Source organism: Oncorhynchus mykiss, chromosome 4, assembly GCF_057628025.1.
Source record: "Oncorhynchus mykiss isolate SJ-2025 chromosome 4, ASM5762802v1, whole genome shotgun sequence".
Classification (NCBI taxonomy): Eukaryota; Metazoa; Chordata; class Actinopteri; order Salmoniformes; family Salmonidae; genus Oncorhynchus; species Oncorhynchus mykiss.
In genome coordinates this window covers 61,975,589-61,988,724 of record NC_143025.1, presented here as the reverse complement: position 1 = coordinate 61,988,724, position 13,136 = coordinate 61,975,589, and the positions used below count along the sequence as shown (strand labels likewise).

Here is a 13,136-nt window from a genome sequence, read left to right as displayed (position 1 = left end):
GCAATAAAAGCCCACTGGAGTTTTGTCACACAGTGCTACTGAGGAGTATTTCTGCCCAGTCATGTGAAATCCATAGATAAGGGCCTAATTCATTTATTTCAATTGACCAATTTTTTTTTTCTTCTTCTATGAACTGTAACTCAGTAAAATCTTTGAGATTGTTGCGTTTACATTTTTGTTCAGTAATAAAAGCAATCCAAAACATAGAACACAGACAACAAATAAAAGCTAAATACAGGTGATGTTCTGAGTGCATGCCAGTGTGCTGTGTGTTTGGAATGAATGATCTGACATGTAGCTTCCTCCTTTGTGCGGGTGTAGGGCGGGGGTGTACTATTAAATCTGACTGTCTCTACTGTTGTTTGTTTCCTGCTGTGGTCCTATGTGTATTATGCGTGAAATGTGTGCGCTGTAGTAAGCTTTTCCGTTTGTATGACAATGAATGCCAATCGGGTCTAATATCGGTCTCTCTCTTTGTGTCTGCAGAAATACAAAGCTGGGCGATGTGATGACATCCTCAAGTGGAAGCCGCCCAGCCTCAACTCTGTAGACTTCCGCCTCAAGATCACCAAAGTCGGAGGAGAAGGGTGAGTCACTGTTGCTAGGGAAACGCTCTGGCTGCGTGATGATTCCACTGCAAGAACAACAAAAAACATCTTAGACACATGCGTGTAGTTTGAGACATCAAACCCAACCACGTACTATAGTAGTAGTGAGTGAGTGTCAGCTAATCGCTTGGAACCATGTTTTGTCACTTTTAGACATTTCTGTTTTTGTTTGTATCATTCTTATTATATAAGATGTTTTTTTTTCCTGTATGAGCTACACCTTGAATCGCCCACAACTACTGACATTATGTTCTGCCACGGGCCCTTATTGAATTCAACGGCAATATCTGTCCAAGACACATTGGTATTTTGTTGCCACTTCCGATAATGAAGACGGAATAGAAGTCAGCAAGGCTTTGCCATTGCCTGAACTGCAGACTTCCATTCCTTTCATTGTACATATGAAAGTCCACAAATGAATCGGATGTTTTCCTACTGATAGGCAATTTCCATCTAGCTCTCTTTTACTTTCTCCACCTGTATTAGGTTAGAACGCCATATTTATCACCAACAGATTCTCATCTCATCTTGCCAGCCTGCTCCTGAAATGGTGGGAGTTTTTTCCAGAAAATACCTTTGATTAAATTGACCCATTATTCTCAGTTCCTCTGTACCTACTACCTACCCTAGGCACTGCTGTGCTGTACTGTACTTTACTGGGCTGTACAATGTTTCCTATAGGTCCACAGCTAATACATCAAACATGCTAAATAAATCATGTTGGGAGTATATTTGAGAAAATGCCTGCTTGCTACCTCATTCCCTCAGCACCTTCCCAGGTACTGCTATGCTCGTCTGTGAGATGAGGTTTCTTAGTTGGCACTCTAAGTAAGACTCACTGCAGTGCGCACAGCCATTCAGTTCTTTGTTTTTGTTTTTTTAAGGAGACCAGAATTCCAACCACCTTATTTATTTATTTTCCACAGTATGGTAGGAAAATCAGAGAGGGAGATGAACACAGAGGGGGATAGACGGGAAAGTGTCCGAGACGGGGCTCAAACACTGTCGCGAGTGGGGCATACAGTCTGTTTCTTTCTACATATTTGGACAGATGGATATGTAATGTAATCTTCACTTCAACACTATTGACAGATAAAGGTAACCTAATTTAACATATTGCACTGAAAGATTATACTTTGCAATCATTTATTAAATCAAAAATCAACAGAAAAGCAATTCCATTGTGCGGATAAATGAAGTACCCCCCCCCCCCTAGCTTCAATAGCTGGTGTTGCCCCGTTTGGCTGAAATAACTTAATGTAGCCATTTCTTATCACTGTTGATCAGTCTCTTACATCAACTGGGTGGAATTTCTGTCTACTCTTCTTTACAGTACTGCTAGAACTGTGTCAGGTACTGCTAGAACCGTGAGGGCTTTCTTGCATGCACGGCCCGCTTCAATTCCCCTCCCCCACCCCACAGCATTACGATAGGATTATTTTTTTGAGCCATTCTCTTGTAGCTTGGCTTTTGTGTTTTGGATCGTTGTCCTGTTGCAAGATCCATGTTTGGTTCAGCTTCAGCTCTTTTGACAGATGGCCTCACATTCTCCTCGAGAATTCTCTGGTACAATATGGAATTCATGGTTGACTCAATGATGGCAAGTTGGCCAGGCCCTCAGGCAGCAAAGCAGCCCCAAACCATGATGTCACCGCCTCCATGCTTTACGGTTGGTGTGAGGTTCTTCTGTTCAAAGGCAGTTTTTTGTTTTTGCCAAACATGGCGTCTGGCATTGCGGCCAAACAACTCGACCTTTGACTCATCTGTCCAGAGAACATTGTTCCAGTAGTTTTGGTCTTTACCCAGGTGTTGTCTGGGTCGTGTCTTGATATAATTTTTTGAAAGCAGAGGCTTATTCCTTCCTGCCCTCCCAGGTAGGCCACTTTTGTGTCTCTTTCTGACAGTTGACTCATGCACTCTGACATTGACTGTGGCAAGAGAGGCCTGTAGATCCCTTGATGTTACTTCTATGAGCATCTTTCGGTGAGCTTTTGGGCTAAATTTGGTGGAACGACCTGCCCTAGGTATATTGCCAGTGGTCTGGAATTTCCTCCATTTGTAGATGATCCGTCGAACAGTGGAATTATGTTATTTTAATAGCTTGGAAATGGATTTGTAACCCCTCTTAGACGCATGGGCATCAATAATCTGGGATAGTATGTTGGCATGACCAAACCAGACCAAGTTTCTAATCTTTATGGAAGGCTAGAACCTCGCAAGTTACTCTCTAATGATTTTATAATAATTTGCACCTGTTTTGGTGTACCTGATTCTAATTTTTGCGATTTTATGTGATGGTAAAGCTAGGGGTGTACTAACTTTTTCTGCAAAAGTATATTGCGTTTTTGTTTATTGTAATTACTTAACATGATCCAAGTTTACTTTTTTGTGTACTTACTTTTTCACATGACTGTATTTGTCAGGAGCTAAGACCGTTACAACGAACTCTGGCACACCAATGATTTTATTTCAGCTCATGAAACATGGGACTAACACTGTACATGTTGCGTTTTATATTTTTGTTCAGTGTAGTTCTGATAGTGCTGTTAGCTGGCAGAGTAGCGCTCCTCTGCTTCTCCTCAGAGCCCACTAGTGGTGCAGGTCATTAAGTATGTCTTTGTCTCAGTTAGAGCAGACAGAGCAGGAACAAGTGCTTGTTTGTCTGCCCACTCCATCCCTCAGCGTGTCTCTGCTCTCTGTGCTACAGAGAAGAAGCAGCTCACAGTCTCACGACTTTCATCACCTCAACTGAAAAACAGGAGGAGAAGCCGAGAGAAAAGGATGTTTTGGTGGAGGGAGGAAAGGAGGATAGAGAGAGGGAGCAGGAAGAAGAGGGAGTGTGAGAGAGAGAAGAAGACAGTTAGCGAAAGAGACAGCAAGTAATTAAAGGAGTTTTACCATGTGGGGCATGGAAGAAGTAGTGCTTTGGTTTCTGACATGGCAACTTGATTTATGGATTAATCGAGTTCGGTTTCTCTCTGAAGAGGTTACCTCTAATTGGGCCAATAAAACTTTTTCTGCATGCGTCATTGTAAATTCAACCAATCGGGGTGAGACCTGACTGCAGTGCAGCCCCTGTTAAAGTGATATGTGGATATGAATCACGGCAGCCCAGGTGGACTGGACAGGGCCACTCCACAGGGTGCAAGCCAGACGTATTTGATACTGCACCCCATTACAGTGGATTACCTGCTGAATGCTCACAGCTGAATATCAGAAGTCGCAACTAATACATGTAGGGAGAGATGTAGGGAGAGAATGCAAACCAGAATAACATTCCATTAAAAACACTGTGTGAATATGAATTACCAAAGCTGAGGCGGAGTGGACATGCTCCACGGGGGCCAGCCATGTCTGGGCCTGTTCTGACTCTGCCTGGCCTCTGTCATATGGGACACTGGTGTTGTTACACCAACTGACAGGTCTGGGCGGAGTTACAGCCACACACTTGCAATAGAACTCGCCAGCTTGTAGTCCTTAAAACTGGAAATGAGTTACCTCTGGTTCGTTCAGCCATTCCTAGGGGAATATTCATGGGGAAAGAATCGGGTTTTGGATAAATACCAAAAATAAGGTCTGGGGTTAGTTAAAGGGCTTAGCCTACAGGGTCTGTAGTGACGCCTCTAGCGCTGAGATGCAGTGTCTTAGACCGCTGCGCCACTCGGGAGCCCAATTAGCTAACATTAGCCCATGAAGATTATCTCATAGAACAAAACATAGAAACTAAGCCTGTGTTTACCACAGACCTTATTTTCAGCATTTTTCCAAAAACCCTAAAAATCTCAACTTCCCCCATAGGCTTTGGCCAATGAGGCATGGCGGGGTTAGTGCCTACAAAAAAACGCTGTTACTATTGCTCTCTATTAACAAGTCTGTTGTCCTTGGAAAAAGCTTAGCTCAAAACTTCCCACCTCAGTACAGTATATGCATACCAAATGTTCCACCTCGGTAAGCAAAAGGTGAGTAATCTGTGTCCACTTTTATCAGCTGCTGAACAGGACTCCAGGGAGAGTAGGCTTGATGGCCCTGCAGGAAAGCAGCTTACAGCAGGCAGGCAGGGGTTAGAGGCTTTAGTTTAAGTACCCCCCTCCCAGCCAGCTGCAGTGGCAAGAGACGGAGGCTGAGTCTTAAATGGCACCCTTTTCCCTATCTAGTGCACTACTTTTATGCCCTGGTCAAAAGTAGTCCACTATGTAGGGGAAATACGGTAGCATTTGGGATGCTGCCAGAGATCCATCTTGTTCCATCCTTCAGCATCTAGAAGGAGATCTGTCAGGGCAATACATGTTCCTTTGGGACTGTATTCTCTCTGTGAAATGACTGTTGTGCATATCAAACAAGTTATCTGAAATGCACTTGTGGCCCACAGCCCTTGCCGGCAGCTCAGCCCCAGTCCATTTGAAGCTTGTTGGACGCAGGCCGTTTCAATACACTGGAGCTGTATCGTTGCCTGTGGCTCTCTGTGATTTGGCGATTCAAACGTAAGTCCTGTTCCCAAATGTGTTTGATTCAATTTGGGTAAGGTAGGCTATAAATGCACGTTATCACCTTTACTCGGTGGATTTTTAGGTCGTTTGTACCTCAATTGAGCAATCGTCAAACGTGAAACACTAAGTAACACGGAGTAACCTATTCAGATTGCAGCGGAACGTCAACTTAGCGTCTCACGTAAAGATCCAGAAATTGAAATGACAGAGGCCACAGGCAGACTGTCATTTCACAGTATCAGCCTTAATGACTGTGATACATTCGGTTATTTTCGGAGCACCATGTCAATAGGATTGTACATTTTGTCATGGTTTACTTTTTTGTCAGTGACGAGGGCTTGGTGAATACACAGCCATGCAGTTTAGGAGAGCAAAGTATGCTATTTTAGGAAAGTTGGACGTCGGACAGAGGTTGGGTAAAGAAGCGTGCGAGAGACCTTTGGCGGGCGGGTGTGGCGTGAAAGGTTATGTTGTGAACTCTCAGGGTTGCTCTCCAGTTGTTTCCATCAGTTTATGGAAGGCTGGAGGGTTCAATGGCAGTGTTGACGGCTGCTTCCTGCCTGCCCTCTCTTCACCACCGTCATTACAAAGGAAAAGGGAGTGGGGAGGGGCATGCCCCTCCCCTTCCCCTTAATGTGTGTTCTGCTCACCCAAATCCATGTATACCCAATAGGTGGTCTCCAACAGGATGACCCAACATGGTAGGTGAGATTAAATCCACCCACTGTGGTTTGAACATCAGTTCCGCTAGCCCCCTCTTTTCCGCCGGTGCGTCTCACTGGTTAAGTGATGCTGTCGGGACAACCAGGAGCAGGAAGCCAGTGACCGTATCGTCAGAGACCGTGTTTAGGTCTGGTGGGGGGAGGGTTTGTGTGCGTATCAACTGCAGCTATCCCGAAATAACCATGGGCAGCCGGGCTGGGGGGGGGGGGGTTCAGTGGAGGGGATGAGTGTTTCATTAAGGCCAGCTGTGGGGTGTGCTCCCTGGGATGAGACCCGAAAAGCACATGGCTCCAGGAACAGGGGGGCCAGCAAACCACTTGTTTGGGGCCTCACACACACACAAACCCTTGATAAAGCCACATTACGGTTGATTAACTGCTGAGCGCTCACAGCTGGTGATCAGAAATCATAATTAAAATAGCTGACGTAGAGATCATATATCATATATCCATGAAATATGGAGAGGATGTAAAACCGTTATAACATTCCAGGTAGAAGGTGCTCAGTTTGATGCCTGTGGGTTTTGGGCATAGCTATAATTGCCCCCCAGATGTGGCATCGTCACCGTCGTGTGTTTGCACTCAGTACCCTACATGTTGAACCTCCAGATGCTCTGAGAAAAAGGCTACATTCCAAACATCTTTCCTTCCTCCCAATGTCTATACTTGTTCCCTTCACTGATTTGAAAGGAAATGACTGGTATAAGAATGAGTGCACACTTCAGTACAAAGCCGATTATTATTGCGACGCACCCAGAGATGGGAGGTGTGATGGTGGATGTTGGCAGCATATCATTCTGTTACTAGCTGGTAATCAGCGGTGTGCAGTAGTAGGCTAACTCTGTTGTCGAGGGAGCCATTGTTCCCTCTCTCTCTCTCTAACGAGCAGAGCGGAGGGTGCTGTGTTGCGCTTGACGCTCAGGGTGACCTCAGGGTGTCTTGGGGTGTTAATGAAGATGTTTTGTCTTTGCAGGTTGCTTCCCCAGACTGTTGGATTGCTCTACGTCGGCAGCCATGACATGCCCTTTGCACAGATGAAGGTGAGACAAGAAGCTGGATGTGTTGCTAAATTCAACCCAACACCCACACAGAATGCTGTAAGCCCAGGCCATGAAAAAATATCTGCCTAACAATTCCAAGTGAGCCTGCACCATCTATGACCGATCTGTTTAAGTCAGACACCACCAGCGTTTATGGTGAAAACAGCAGGTACCAGTGAAACGAGAGGGAGCCTTTAATGGTGTGGGAGTATGTCAATGTGTACATCACCTGCCCAGATAGTGATCAATTTCCCAGGGGAGGGACAGTGTAATGCATCTCAGTCTCATTGTATTATACTTGTGTGGGTTAATGGCAGTGCTTAATTTTATCCGGATCCTGCCTTAACAGGATCCGGCACCTCTCAGTTTTGGACTGTTTCGTACCGGTAGCTCTCCTGCCATGAAAAATTATTTTCACTCTTTGCAATGTAAAACTTCCAATAAAAGCGATCAGTGTAAATTCGAGTTGCATCTTTTCTAATTCTCCTGCCCCCTAAAAAACGTTAATGTGAAAACATGCTTGATATTCTAAAAATGGATTTGTGTTGGGCCGGCCCGGGTTAATGGTTTGCGCAACATTGGAGCCCAGAGACAGACCAACGCATGGCCGTCAATGTGGTATGAGAGAGAAGCACGCCTGAATCTCTCACAACTAGATTCACTGAAAATAAATCATTCAGAATACTACACCAGGAGTAGACTTATAATTTAGCCACAGAGGATCAATAGCTTATTTTATTTTTTAAATGGTGTGTAGCCCAATCACGAGGCATGGCCTACAGTCAGGAACGTGCGCAAGTCTGTCTGTGAACAGCATGCAGCCAAAACAGTCCTTTCGCAAATATTTCAAATACAATCACAGGAGAACACAGGTTGGAAAGAAAATGGCTCCTGCTGAAAAGAGAAGACTAATCTGCCTGTAGGCTACCAAAAATGTGTTATCTTCCAAATAGGCCTATTGAGCGAACAGCACTGTTTTACAGAGTAAAATAAGAGAGCTAAGCTTTTGGCACGAACGCATCTGCCATCACAGGTGAGTGAGAGGCACGTCATTGGGTGAGTCAGTGAAATTGTAAAGCTGTTTTTAGGGCTATAATTTCCTCCTCATATTGTGCAATATGTCACACACCTAGGCCTAGGCAATTATTGGTGGATTCAAGACATGGTTGTTTTTATTGATCTCAGATATTCTTAGTTTGTCAGTAGCCTGGCATTTTGATCATTTGTGCAGCGTTAAAAGAAAGATTCAGTCATGTAAAATGTCGTCGAATTGCATGAAATGCGTTTATAAAAGGCCACATTTTTCCCGGACCCAAAGCTACAAAAAAACGTTTCTCCATGTTTGAAACTTCTGCAAGCACCTTTACTCTACTGCTCTATGCCACTGCGCAAAATTGATGATACTGCATGCAATGCTTTATTAAAAAGGGGATTTTTCTTTTTTTAATGAGTTCCAGTACCTCAGCTCAGAGCCCCCCAGGTCCCCCCCCACCCCCCTCTCTCCCTCACTTTATTTTATCCGGCAACTCCCGATTTCCAAATGAAGCACTAGTTAATGGGACACATTTTATGTATGCCTGTTTGCCTCTAGATTGTTTTGGTAATTTCAGACTCAATTCTTTAGTAATTTTAGGAAGAATAATTGACATAAGAGATCTTGATTTGATATGCTTGTTAGGAGTTCTATTTTTGTTCCGTACAGAAGCAACTTCTTATGATTTGCCTGTTTTGTCTTCTTTTAAGGCCCTGGATATTTTCCAAGTAGATAATTGACTGCTTTAATGCAGACAGAAATCAATATACCCTTCAATCTCTCTCCAAAACGAAACCAATTTGCATCTGTTAATAGTTTTACGTGGAAACAACAGCATCTCCTCCAGTAGCCAGACATTGACCTCACTTAATGGCACAGTGCGAGACTGTTAACACTCTTCCCATTTAAAAGGTGGCTGTGTAGAGGCGTTAAGGCACGGCTGTTGTTCTTAACGGAGTCATGTTGTTTATGAGTCAATCAGTCACAGTTGTGACACTATGATGAAGCACAATATCATTTTTCCCCCCGTAGCGGAGTTGCTGGTCCTAAACTCGCCATGATTGGAAGAGGGGGGCATGGAGGACAGATTGACGTAGTTATTATATAGTCCAGTTGAAAACACAGAATAATAGATTGGGGTGATAGTGAGTTTTCCTTTGCACGGAGTCTCCTGCTAGATGGCTGCAGGAGTGAGACCATAATGAAGTGGATTTGGACGGATTAAACACCAAGCAGTGGGGAGACAAGGCAGCCAGCATTTCACACACAACTAGGATGGGATCCCAGCAAACAGGACAGACTCCACTCCCTGCCTGACAAACTTGCCTCCTGCATTGTTATTTGGCAGCTCGCCCCGCTTGCCTTTGTGTAACACATTTCTTCGCCCGTTCTGTCACTCCTCCTGAGTTTAGTCTCTCAGCTATTCTTAGGAAGGTCTGGGGGAAAAATGTGTTTGGTTTGGAAATGGAACCTAATCGACAGATCACGACAGCTAAATGTGTGCGTGTTCTCATTTTAATAACGGCGTACTGCGACTTGGCTCTGAGACACTAGTGATACGGCTAGTGTGAGAGAACGTGTACTTAAAATGTGTGATTTTGGGTTGATCCCACTTTCTTTTTCAAGGTCATGCTCTCTGTGGTGTGATGTCCACCTGAGCATGTCCCCTCTGTCTCGTTCAAACAAACCCACTCTCAACACCCTTTTTTTTCTTCTTCACACACACACACACACACAGCTACCTCCCTTCCCTGTTGAGTACCCAGATGCCCTTCTCTCCAAGAGCAATCGGGCTCTTACTTAGGGCTTGGTCTTGCCAGTCAAGGTGTTGTGCTCCTGGCAGGGCTGCCCACTCCCTGGCGTCTGCCGCCCCTTCATCTGCTCAGGGGCAGCCTGGCAGCGGGCCCACACCAGTCATCTGAGCCCCACCCAGCTTGGCCCTAGAAGTGTGATCTCTGCCCCACTCTCCATAGCTTCTTAAACACCACCTCACCCATGTAGATGGATATTAAATCATTGAACAGTCAATATCAGTGGAACTTAAGACCAAAGCGATGAGAGCTTCGTACTGAAGTTTGTCTCATCCTATATCACCTTTGACTTTGCATTAGTAGAAGGTGCCTGTTTGATTTGCTGTTAAGGAATCCAGCTACTAAATAGCACAAATGGTAGTTTTTGAAAACAGAATCTAGGTAATCAAGCTCATGACAAATGGGCAACAGATGACACACATACAGGTCCTGATATGCAGTGTTCAATTGTACATACAGTGTACACACTGTCAAACTGTTACTGCTGTATAATGTAAGTCCCAATATTGTGACCGGAGGACCAGAATTATTGTAGTCAATAATATACTATAAATGTTGACCTTCTAAACCAACCACCTTGACTCTCCTCTCTCCTTCTATAGGCCTCCAAGGACCTGAAGCAGTACGACAACAAGATCATCGAGTGCTCCTTTAACAACAACACCTGGGTGTTCATGAGACAGAGGGTAGACAAGAGCTTCCCCAACTCTTACGACACAGCCATGGGTGAGTGAGCAGGGTGTTCCCCAAAATGTTTGCCATACAAAATCAATGCTATTTGGCTGCCAGCTGGTGTTTATTGGACACACTGGGTGAGAGCATGCCTGCCTGTCCTACCTGGCTGCCTGACTGACTGCCTGGCTAGCCCTGGAGCAATCTGTATTAATATCTGCAGCCTCTTTATCTCTGTCTACAATAAGACAATTACTGGGCCTATTAGATTAATGGCTTAGTTCATCTATATTTCAAACACAGTCTTACTTTTGTGTGTGTGTGTGTGTTGGTTCTTCTATCCTCGTGAAGACCTGAAGACCCCACGAGTATAGTAAAACATAAAACAAGAAAAAACGTCCCACATCCCCATGAGAACAAAGGCTATTTTAATCTTAGGGTTTATGGTTACAATTAGGGTAACAGTTAGGGTAACGGGTTAGTGTTTAGGGTTATGGAAAATATTATTTTGAATGGAAATCAATTTTAGGTCTCTACGAGGATAGAAGAACTGTGTATGTGTGTGTGTGCCCAAGAGAAAAGAGATTACACTTGCATGTAAGGAGAGCAACTTATTCTCTTTGTGTATGATGTTCATTATTCTGTTTTTCTTTTATTGTAGCAATGTCCACTGATGGTATACCATACTATTTCCTTTTGCCTTCTCGGTTTCCCAACTGTTTGTCGAATGCTTGAATTCTGCCAGCCTTCTAGCTGCAAATGTCAAGGGAGCCTAAACATAGAAAACATATATTTTGAAGTTCCTGAAACTTCCTCTAATGAATCTGAGTATTTTTGGAAGGTTACCGTGTATTAGAGTTGCTGTAATATCGGTTAACCCAGAACTGAAGTCCTGCGTACTTGGTCAGTTTCTCGATTTCATTTGTTGTCCAAATGTGTTAAGAGAAGAGGTAGAACCAGAACGAAGAGCTCCACCCTCTTTCTTTGCAAGTCTATGGACAGAATGCCCTTTCTGAAATTTGAAAGATCCTAAGGCGTGCGAAATCGTGATTTGTCCAAATAACCAGTGACAAAAAACCCAAACGGAACTAATGTTGCTCGGTTTCTCAAGCATCCAGTTGTATCATGAAAGATCTATGGTACCATTCATGTTTATGTGGTCTGTCCACAAGAGATTAGAGTTGCTGCTGTACACTTGTGCCCTGGGGTAGGGCATAAAAGGAAAAGGTTTAAAACTACCTGGACTTTTGGTATTTTTTTTCTGTGTAGCTGCAGAAACGGCCTGATTTCGAGGTGGACCAAGCCCAGGAAGAGTCCATCATCATGTCTGAGCTAACTTCCTGTCTGTGTCTCTCTCTTCTCTTCCAGCTGTGTGTAACAGCATCAAGTATCCTGTCACGAAAGAAAACCTCTATGAGTTTCTGGACCGCTGTGCCCTGGGAGCCCAAGGACAGAACCGGAAACGCCCCTCTGACCCAGACACGGAGCTCATGCCCCCTCCCGCTCCAAAGAGACCCAACCGGGCTGCACCATAGAGCACCACACAGCGGGAGTGGGCTGGGCCAGTGTAGAAATGTGTGTATGTGGCTTGCAGAGGAAGGTCCTTCATGGCTACAGCCATCCCCCTCAGTGACACAGACATTTGGGAAGCCCCTCTTATCTCTGACCATTTGTTTGTCGGCCTCGAAAAGGCTTTCTTAATTAAAGACTTTACAAAGATCTGATTGAATTGCTTAGAGATCCCCTTAGGTATCCCCATGTAGCACCCCTTCTCACTGTAATTGCTATGGTACTTTAAAAGGATTTAAAAAAACATAATGTTGAATTTTGATTTTATTTTTTTATTTCCCTTTTCTTAAGGATCTCCCAACTAATCTATTGGTCAACAACAGACGAATTGGTATTATGACTACAGCAGCACCTGACTATGCAGATCTTGTAAATGTTTTGTCTAGCTATTTGTATTTGGGAGGGCGGTAATCAGATGGGAAACAAACAATCATCTGATGCCTCCTCTCCACCCTTTCTCGATCTCCCAACAATGACATGAAGGAACTCACAAGCACATATTTCAATGTATTGTTTTAGTAGCAAGAGAGGGCTATTCCTCTGACATATTCTGACACATTTAGTAGTTGACAACATTAGTAACCATGACAGGCATTTTCCTCAGTGGGTGTGTAACAAACGCACCCTGCCTCCACGTTGCGTTACCATGTCGTCAGACCCCAGAATAAACTCGGCAACTCGCTTGGGAAATGTGATGATAGAAGCACGCCGCTCCTCCTGTGTTTTTCCATTTGTATTTTTCTTCTCTAATGTGTGTAGGACAATATTTCAACCCTTGACCCCAACCCCTGCTTTTGTAACAGCTCCTCCCCTTAAGGACTACCCTGGTTCATAACAGAATATGACTGGTTTACTGCATTTGTTGTTTGGTTTGATCCATTAAAGCAATACATGTGAAAAGGGAACATATTTTCATCAGAACTTGTTCATACTCACTTATTTCCTGCTGATTACAGACGACTGATTCCATGTTGCTCGATCTTAAAATGAAATACCATTTGAGGAATATTCCTTTGTGTTTCTGTCTCTCTGTGTGACTGCATGTGTATGATGTTTTGCGTATTTCTGGTGTATTTGGTTGTGTTGTTGTCTGCCTAGTGTGTGTGTGTCTGTCTTTCTGAATGTTTCTGTCTGTTTGTGCCCTTCTTGCAGCAGGGAACAGACAGAGGGGGGTAGATGAGTTGTACTGCCAAG

The 13,136-nt window shown here is 44.2% G+C and overlaps 1 protein-coding gene across 1 annotated transcript in view; it reads left to right on the top strand.

The window, feature by feature from the left end:
* The window catches only part of rngtt (RNA guanylyltransferase and 5'-phosphatase), a 146,838-nt gene extending 133,991 nt beyond the window's left edge, over positions 1-12,847 (top strand). The window contains exons 14-17 of the mRNA XM_021600224.3: positions 487-587; positions 6,791-6,857; positions 10,304-10,427; positions 11,742-12,847. Coding sequence (XP_021455899.1) covers positions 487-587; positions 6,791-6,857; positions 10,304-10,427; positions 11,742-11,908 — 459 coding nt within the window. The 3' untranslated portion in view covers positions 11,909-12,847. The remainder of the gene's footprint in view (positions 1-486; positions 588-6,790; positions 6,858-10,303; positions 10,428-11,741) is intronic.
* The last annotated feature ends 289 nt before the right edge of the window (positions 12,848-13,136 follow it).